At 39.8% G+C, this 9,994-nt stretch overlaps 1 protein-coding gene across 2 annotated transcripts; it reads left to right on the forward strand.

Annotated features, from left to right (window-relative positions):
* The first annotated feature begins 325 nt into the window (after positions 1–325).
* On the forward strand, positions 326–7,725 carry LOC130909657 (zinc finger protein 492-like). Of its 2 annotated transcripts, none has more exons than XM_057826393.1 (3): positions 326–424; positions 822–1,006; positions 4,771–7,725. In XM_057826393.1, exons 2-3 carry the CDS (start codon positions 823–825, stop codon positions 5,376–5,378), a joined length of 792 nt encoding a protein of 263 aa, XP_057682376.1. In that variant the 5' UTR covers positions 326–424; position 822; the 3' UTR covers positions 5,379–7,725. The 2 variants fall into 2 exon arrangements, with proteins under 2 accessions (XP_057682376.1, XP_057682377.1); XM_057826394.1 differs by having other exon boundaries at positions 4,801–7,725.
* The last annotated feature ends 2,269 nt before the right edge of the window (positions 7,726–9,994 follow it).

Below are 9,994 nucleotides of genomic sequence, written 5' to 3' on the forward strand. Positions count from 1 at the left end.
TGCAAAGTACAGATTTAAATGAGCACACATTTTAGATTTTAGTCCTGAAATTACCCCCTTGCCATTTTACTTTTATTAAAATAACTTCTTTCATGTGCCCTGCAATTGGCTGGCAACCAATTCAGGGTGTCCCCTGCCTACTGCCCGAAGTTAGCTGGGATAGGCTCCAGCACATCCGCGACCCTCGTGAGGAATAAGCGGCATGGAAAGTGAATGAATGAATGAACTTCTTTCATGCTCTCTAATGTGCGTAATAATGTTTGACATCACTTAACGTTCACGAGAAAAAAGGCTTTTAATCTGAAAGAGGGACCTTTATTCTGAAAAGCACGACAACAAAATTGTGTTCCGGCGTTCAGTCCGATTGGAAGCGTAAACTTGTTTCGATTAATTCATAAAGGAGAGAAATAATAGCTGTAAAAAAGTAAGTTAAGCTTTGCTGCAAGTTAACTACGAGTGTGCTTAATGACTAACTACGTCTTTTATTAACACGCGAACTCCAAACTGGGAAAAAACTAGCTTAAGCTATTACTGAAAGTTAGCACATGTTGCTACGTGTGTTGTTGCTTCCTGTTTGGACTAGTAACTAGAAATGTGCTAAATTATTTAGTACACGCTTTACTAACACGCGAATTAAGAACGTAAAAAGAAAAAAACGAACACAAGTAACTAACAGTTAGCTTAAGTTGCTATGTGTAGTAATACAGTAATTCTTCCTGTTTGTACTCGTGCTACTCCGGTTTAAAAGCAACCACGTGACGAATTCACAAGTTGAATACAACATAACTGTCATTCTGAATTGCTTTTTTTCCCCTTTGCAGTATGGAGGACCCCAAACTGGACTGTTTGAATGCCCGTGTGACCCAGCTGCTGAATAAAGTGGTCCTGGAAGTTGTAGAGATGGTGAAGGAGACTCTAATTGAGACCGTGTCGGAGTATCGTGAGAAAACTGCCAGTGCGCTGAAAGAAAATGAGAAACTGAGAAGAAGTTTGCAAGAAATACAAAGTAAGATGCCTAAAATTAAAGACCCATAGACTTTACTATCAGTTGATTGGGCTCGGAGCTGATCCGTAGAGGCCTATTATTAAAAAAAAAAAAAAAAAAGCCAAAGTCACGGCTTTTTAAGTTGAAATTCTTGCAAATAGATGCATAAATTGCAGAATTTCTATACATTAGTATGAAAAAGTATCTCAAACTTTTGGATTTTCTCAAATATCTGCATAAAAACACCATCAAATGCAATCTTTGTCAAAATCACACAGATGAAAAAACATTGTCTGCTTTAATTGAAACCACCCAAACGTTTATAGGTTTTCATATTTTAATGAGGATAGTGTGCAAACAATGACAGAAAGGGGGAAATAAGTAAGTGAACCATCACATTTGATATTTTGTATGCCCCCCCCTTGGCAACAATAACTTCAACCAAACGCTTCCTGTAGCTGCAAATCAGTCTGGCACATCAATCAGGACTAATCTTGGCCCATCCGTCTCTACACAACTGTTATATTTCAATCAGATACCTGGGATGTCTGGCATGAATCGCTGTCTTTAGTCCATGTATTTTGTTCTTCTGAAACCAATCTGAAGTTGATTTACTTCCGTTTTTTGGATCATTGTCTTGTTGGAGCATCAATCCTGTTTTTAGCTTCAACTGTCTGACAGACAGCCTCACATTTTCTTGCAAAACATCTTGAACTTTTGAATTCATTCTTCCTTTAATGATTCAAAGTTTTACAGGCTCTGAGGAAGCAAAACAGCCCCAAATCATGATGCTCCCTCCACCATGCTTCACGGTGGGGATAAGGTTTTTCCTTCCTTCCTTTCCGTTTTTCCTCCACACATGACGTTGTGTGTTACTCCCTAAAAATTCAACTTTGGTTTCATCAGTCCACAAAATATTTTGCCAGAACTTATGTGGAGTGTCCAAGTGCCAAGTACAAAGTTTTTTTAGACAGCAGTGGCTTCCTCCGTGGAGTCCGCCCATGAACACCATTCTTTGCCATAGTTTTAGATACAGTTGATGGTTGCACAGAGATATTAGACTGTGCCAGTGATTTCCGTAAGTCTTTAGCAGACACTCTAGGGTTCTCGTTTTACCTCTCTGAGTATTCTGCGCTGAACCCTTGGCGTTATCTTTGGTGGACCGCCACTCCTTGGGAAAGAAGCAACGGCGCCAAACTCTGTAGACTTCTCTGACTGTCGATTGATGAGCATCCAGACTTTTACAGATGGTTTTGTATCCTTTCCCAGCTTTATACAAATTGACAGTCCTTGATCGCAGGTCTTCAGACAGCTATTTTGACCGAGCCATGATGCACATCAGACAGTGCTTCTCAAGACATTTCTTACTAGTTGTGCGTTTTATAGTGGGCAGGGCAGCTTTAAACCACTCATCAGTGATCGTGCACACACACCTGACTGACTGAAAAATTGGTTTCAATTTCTCTTCAAGTGTCTTTAGCTAGAGGGTTCAATTACTTATTTTACCCTGTTCTGTTATTGTTTTCATACTATCCTCATTAAAATATGAAAACGTATAAATGTTTGGGTTGTTTTAGTTAAAGCAGACACTGTATTTTCATCTGTGTGATTTTGACAAAGATCAGATCACATTTGATAGTGATTTTATGCAGAAATGTGAGAAATTCCAAAAGGTTCAGATACTTTTTCATACCACTGTGTTTCAAGCCAAAGTTACGCTATTGTTTAATCCAACATGGCGGCCGTCACGAAACAAAGAGCTTTTTAGGTTGAAAATTCTTGCAAATAAATGCTTTAATCGCAGAATTTCATAAACATGAATGTAAAACGGTCTAGATTCTCGGTTAAAAGCAAAAAAACGGGCAGTTATCATTCATGTTACGTAAATATTTCAAGCTAAAGTTAGACTAATTTTTTCCATTCATTTCATTGTATTCACAACGTTTCAAAGTGCATTCATGGGGCTATTTTATATAATAATTGCCTTGAATCCTCGACCAAATCACTCGAGACACTCTTGCCTGCTTGTATGCACACCTTCATCCTATTTTCACCTACAGTGGGGCAAATAAGTATTTAGTCAACCACTAATTGTGCAAGTTCTCCCACTTGAAAATGTTAGAGAGGCCTGTAATTGTCAACATTGGTAAACCTCAACCATGAGAGACAGAATGTGGAAAAAAAAACAGAAAATCACATTGTTTGATTTTTAAAGAATTTATTTGCAAATCATGGTGGAAAAAAAGTATTTGGTCAATACCAAAAGTTCATCTCAATACTTTGTTATGTACCCTTTGTTGTCAATAACGGAGGCCAAACGTTTTCTGTAACTCTTCACAAGCTTTTCACACACTGTTGCTGGTATTTTGGCCCATTCCTCCATGCAAATCTCCTCTAGAGCAGTGATGTTTTGGGGCTGTCGTTGGGGAACACGGACTTTCATCTCCTTCCACAGATTTTCTATGGGGTTGGGATCTGGAGACTGGCTAGGCCACTGCAGGACCTTGAAATGCTTCTTACAAAGCCATTCCTTTGTTGCCCTGGCTGTGTGTTTGGGATCATTTTCATGCTGAAAGACCCAGCCACGTCTCATCTTCAATGCCCTTGCTGATAGAAGGGGATTTTCACTCAAAATCTCTCGATACATGGCCCCATTCATTCTTTCCTTTACACAGATCAGTCGTCCTGGTCCCTTTGCAGAAAAACAGCCCCAAAGCATGATGTTTCCATCCCCATGCTTCACAGTAGGTATGGTGTTCTTCGGATGCAATTCAGTATTCTTTCTCCTCCAAACACGAGAACCTCTGCTTCTACCAAAAAGTTCTATTTTGGTTTCATCTGACCATAACACATTCTCCCAGTCCTCTTCTGGATCATCCAAATGCTCTCTAGCGAACCGCAGACGGGCCTGGACGTGTACTTTCTTCAGCAGGGGGACACGTCTGGCAGTGCAGGATTTGAGTCCCTGGCAGCGCATTGTGTTACTGATAGTAGCCTTTGTTACTGTGGTCCCAGCTCTCTGTAGGTCATTCACTAGGTCCCCCCGTGTGGATCTGGGATTTTTGTTCACCGTTCTTGTTGTCATTTTGACGCCACGGGGTGAGATCTTGCATGGAGCCCCAGATGGAGGGAGATTATCAGTGGTCTTGTATGTCTTCCATTTTCTAATAATTGCTCCCACAGTTGATTTCTTTAAACCAAGCGTTTTACCTATTGCAGATTCAGTCTTCCCAACCTGGTGCAGGTCTACAATTTTGTCTCTGGTGTCCTTTGACCGCTCTTTGGTCTTGGCCATAGTGGAGTTTGGAGTGGAGCCTCGTTAGACCTCGTTAGAAGAAGTTAGACCTCTTTGACAGCCAGAAATCTTGCTTGTTTGTAGGTGACCAAATACTTATTTTCCTCTTTAATTTGGAAATAAATTCTTTAAAAATCAAACAATGTGATTTTCTGTTTTTTTTGTCCACATTCTGTCTCTCATGGTTGAGGTTTACCCATGTTGACAATTCCAGGCCTCTCTAATCTTTTCAAGTAGGAGAACTTGCACACTTGGTGGTTGACTAATACTTATTTGCCCCACTGTAAATCCGGCATTTCAACGCAGCGTGTGTTTGAGTTTATCACAGTGAATAGTCAAAGCCACCTCAACGCTCTCTGGGTCGGCCCCCTACGGTAAAGCGTGGCACAAAGTCTGCGGGAGTTGTCTTGTCAACTGATGGTGAAGTCTATGCCTTTACTGAAATTATACTCAGGAAATCAGACTTCTTGATTCTGTTTTTTATTCACAGACATTTTGCACCTCAACGGTCTGTTTCCAGCTCAGGAAGACGTCTTGTTGCTTCAAAATCCAAATCCTGAACCCATCGCGTGGCCAAACGACGCTTCCTTATCACAAGCGGAACACACTCCGGACCAAACGTCGGTAGAACAATGCGACGAGCAACCAGAATACAAACATGTGGAGGTTCTGACAGTCCAAAGCACTCCAGAAAATGCACAAGATTTTAAAATCGAACCAAGTTGCTCACTATCTGCTCCAGCAATACAAGAACATTACGATTCAAGTCCTTCAACTTACCCCGACGGCGACATCAACGGAGAAACGACCTCGACGCGAGCCACCAGGAAAGACTACAGCCACCCGTGCGTGGTGTGCGGGAAGACGTTCACCCGGGTGGGCTACCTGAAAATCCACCTGCGCTGTCACACGGGAGAAAAGCCGTACGGCTGCTCGCAATGCGGAAGGCGCTTCCGTCAGGGCAGCGATTTGAAGAAACACAAATTGGTGCACACGGGGGAGAAACCGTACTACTGCGACCAGTGCGGGAAGAGTTTTAACCGGGCGGAGAATCTGAAAAGACACCGTAAAGTCCACGATGGAAAGACTTGGCGGTGATTTGTTGCTTCTTTTTTACATGCGCAATAGTTCCTTTTCCACCATTTAGTGGTCAAAAGTGGAATTACTCAAAAATAACGCAACTATAGACAAAAGTACAGAGGAACCCTTGGTTTTGGGAAAGGGAAAGTACTGTAAATCCATTTTTGATGTCCATTAGTTCATTGACTGCCACTGATGGCGATAGACTTCCAATTGATTTTCAGTGCACTGTGTAAGCTGCAAGTCAGTTAATAGTTCATATTTCTTTACGGATTCACTCAGGATTCAAGTGAACTGTATGGAAATTTTGCTGTTTAATCAGTGTTTGAACACATTGGCTACCATTGACGGCATTAGATGTCCAATTGATTTGAGTTGGGATCGAATGATCAGTGATTAGGTCCCAAGAATTCTCCCCAAAAGTGAAAATAATATATACCGTAATTTTCGGACTGTAAGCCGCTACTTTATTCCTTCATTTCGAATCCTGCGGTTTATAATCCAGTGCGGCTTATTTGGTTGATTTATTTGTGTTAATGAGTAAGACTGTGTCATAAGACTGTCATAATTATGACATTACTGAATGCTTAAGTGTCACCTAGCAAATTATATCACTAACTCCATTTATGTCCAGCTCGGTCTTTTACATCCATTCAAAAGTGAGATAATTTGCTGGATAACAGTAAATGACATCTGTTATAGATATTCATTAAGACTCATGCAGTGTCATATCATAATCATGATTGTCTAATGACAGTTTTATGACGCCACTGTCAAATAATTTGTTAACAAATACCATAGTTTTCATTTAATGAAACAACTGGAACAGGAACTGAAGAAATAATTTGCACAGAACATGAATTTTGATTGTTATTTACATCTGTAGCGCTGCAATGCATGGTAGGAGGCATGTTGGACAACAACTGTTGACAGCAGGTGGCAGCAGAGGTTGGCCGTCTCCTACCAGAGAGCAGTGATGACCAAAGCTTTGCAGCCAATTAGTTCAAAGCTTCATGGTGGTTCATTTTGTCTTATGACGGTCGTATGATGCAGCTGTCAAATAAAGTGTTAACGGTTAATATATTTCGGTGTAATTATCCCATAATACAGTGAGGACAGCTACGGCTTATAGTCAGGTGTGGCTTATCTATGAACAAATGCCGTTTTCGTGTCAAATTTGGTGGGTTGAGGATTATAGTCAGATGCGCCTTATAGTGCGAAAATTACGGGATATTTTAGGGATGTCCCGATCGCATATTTTTGCACCCAAGTCCGTGTCACCTGATTTTGAGAATCTACTGATACCGAGTCCCAATCCGATGCCTAAAAAAAAAAAAACTTTTTTTATTAACAAAATTTCCATGTTACATGTTACTGTCCCACCGTGCCGCCTTCATAATGTGAATTATTAAAAAAAAAAAAAAATGTAGAAAAATGCTTCTTCTTTTTTTAGATGCTTCATTGAGTGAGTCCACTTACAGTAGTGTATGAAAAAGTATCTGAACCTTTTGGAATTTCTCACATTTCTGCATAAAATCACCATCAAATGTGATCTGATCTTTGTCAAAATCTTACAGATGAAAAAACTGCTTTAACTAAAACCAAAAATATTTGAGTAGTTTTAGTTAAAGCAGACATTAGCTAAACTTTATCTAAAACCACCCAAACATTTGTGGTTTTAGTTAAAGCAGACACTGTTTTTTCATCTGTGTGATTTTGACAAAGATCACATTTGATGGTGATTTTATGCAGAAATGCGAGAAATTCCTAAAGGTTCAGATATTTTTTCATACCACTGTATGCTTTGACTCTCGCGTTGGAGAGAACAGCCTCTCACTTACACAATGAGTTGCCACATCACACTTATGGAAGTTTTATGATGATTGACAGATTTGTGCCTTTGAATGTAGACCTACCTATCTTCTCTGGGAAGACTAAAGCTACAAACTGGCCGCACTGCTTAGTTGGAGGGAGGGTGAGAGCCAGTGTCGCTATACGAGCATGAAACAAACATTACGGTAATATATTTTTAAAAATTAAAAACCCGATTACAGTCCTCTCAAAAATGGCGCAATCGGCCCGATTTTCAATCATTCGATCGGATCTGGACATCCCTAATATGTATATTTGTTTGAATCTTGAAAAAATGTTCAACAAAATTGTTTTTCTATAATACTTATTAAAATGCTGGACCTGTAAAAACAGATTTTTAAAAAATGTCTTTAAATTTGGGGGGGAAATTATGCCAAAAATTGGAGAAAAGCGTGTAAATAGAAGGGAAATTCAACCAAAAATTGGAGAAAAGTGTTGTTTTGTTGTTGTTTTTTTTTTTTTGGTTAAAAATACAATTATTAAAGTCATTAGTGTCCCCAACATGTGGATATACAGTGGGGAGAACAAGTATTTGATACACTGCCAATGGGTTTTCCCATTGTCAGCGTATCAAATACTTGTTCTCCCCACTGTACATCTTAACTGCCATTGACAGTGATAGACGTCTATCGCTGCCACCCCTCCCACTCCAAATAGTTTGAAAATCCTATCACCTACAATAAGCCAAGAACCTCAAACTATTTCACATTAAAAAAACATCCCTAGCCGTACTTTACAAGTTTGTGCACATCCCACTTCGGTTTGTCTTGTCTTCGGTTACATTCTAATATCAGAATAAAAACAGACAAGCCTGTGCTAACGCCTCAGTGGAAGCTGGGCGGCTTTGCCTCAAGGGTTAATACAAGAATAACGTGCGATAAATTAACACTTGTACCATAGAGACTCCCGGCTTGGCAGAAATATTCACAGCCAGCAGCACTAAGACGTACAAATGCCTGATGATGACGTAGTTTCTTCTGGCGCAAAGTGCCACTGCTGAAGTGAGATTTGCAACTAACAACTCCTGATTAATAAAACCAGTGCTCTGACCACTGAGCTACAAGGCCATTCATTTGCTGTAATTCTGCAAAACAATTCCAAAAAGAAAAACAACAAAAAAATGTCCTGTCACAGGGAAAAAAGTTCCACTGGTGGAAATGGACTTCTTGTTGTTGAGAAAAAAGCTTTCATACTTGATAGCGTTTTTTTAGTGGCGGGAATGGGCTTCTATAACCGGAGATGGGTAGAGTAGCCAAAAACTTTACTCAAGTAAGAGCACCGTTACTTATAAATGATATTCCTCAAGTAAAAGTACAAGTAGTCATCCAAAAACTTACGCAAGTACAAGTAAAAAAAGCATTCGTTGAATGGAATACTCAAGTAATGAGTAACATTGTGAGTAACTGCTTGCAATGTCAGATATAAAAAAAAATGGTATTTTTTTTCGCAGCACAACTTCATCTACATTAACTGTTAATTAGTGCTGCAACGATTGTTCGATTAACTCGAGTATACGATTAGAAAAAAATAATCGAATTAAATTTTGCTGCTTCGAGTATTCGTTAAAGGAGCGATGTAATGGTTTGTTTTGAAAGTGTTTGCATTTAGTTTTATTGATTTGGGTGGATACACTGCCCTCTAGTCTGCCTCATTTCACATGGCTGAATCCAGCTGTTCCCTGTTAAGACCAACATAAGTTTTTGTTTGAGGTATATTTAGCCGTTTTTTTTTGTGGGAATATGTGTTTGAACTATTTGTGATGAGCATTGTCAAACAAAAAACGTCGGCATTTTATAGCATTTAAGGTAGCGGACTTTTGTTATGTGGGTTAGCCAATTGTTCTTTTGTTGAACATATATACTCATTTATTTATTTATTTATACCGTTTGAGGCTCAAGTCAGGTATTTTAATTTTCTATCTTCCTTATCCGATTACTCGATTATTCGAACTAACTAGTTCATCGATTAATCGACTACTAAAATAATCGATAGATGCAGCCCCACTATTAATATTATACTGTACATTAGCCCAGTGGTCCCCAACCTTTTTTTGCACTGCAGACCGGTGTGAAATGGGCTTTTTTTTCACAGACCGGCAATGCGTGGCAGAAAATGACAGTAAATATTAAATAATACGACGGGGCTAAAAACTAACATTTAAGTGCAGGGAAAATGTAACTCACCATACGCTGAATCAACCTTTTTTAAAAGCGGCCTATTCTAAAACTTGACTGCAAGTATCCTTGTTCGCAGGCATAATGCGTTCTCAAATCGAGAAAGGCTTTTTGTTTTTAGCAATATCAGTCCCCATGAGGTTGATTCTCTCAGTGCATTAGTCACATATTATGCAGAATGGACTTGGTTGTAGTCTCTTCTCCTGGCTCAGCTGGTGGCCACGTCCCTGTAAAAAAGCTGTCCAAAGACATCGCCACTGCAGCACACAACCAACAGCAGCTAAAGTTACTGTTTACATTGACTGACGTTGGGCTAATATAGGTGTGCGAACACCCCAGTAATGTCGGCCAACCACGAGAGGGCGACATATGCAAATCTCTACTCGGATTAGCCAAGAGGCACATGCATGATTGCGGTCGTTAACAAATTATTATTTCTCTGTGGCCTGGTAGCAAGTTATGCCACAGACTGGTACCAGTCACAGACCTGATGGTTGGGGATCCCCGCTGAGTTGCTGAGCGTAAAACATGACCATATTATGCCATAAAGATGACACAAAAATCATCAAATTTAGACAGCAACATTAT

Source organism: Corythoichthys intestinalis, chromosome 21, assembly GCF_030265065.1.
Source record: "Corythoichthys intestinalis isolate RoL2023-P3 chromosome 21, ASM3026506v1, whole genome shotgun sequence".
NCBI lineage: Eukaryota > Metazoa > Chordata > Actinopteri > Syngnathiformes > Syngnathidae > Corythoichthys > Corythoichthys intestinalis.

Coding starts and splice junctions, on each gene's coding strand:
- LOC130909657 (XM_057826393.1), top strand. CDS start 823: ATGGAGGACCCCAAACTGGACTGTTTGAATGCCCGTGTGACCCAGCTG. Junction 1,007..4,770: donor AAGTTTGCAAGAAATACAAA/GTAAGATGCCTA, acceptor TTTTATTCACAG/ACATTTTGCACCTCAACGGT.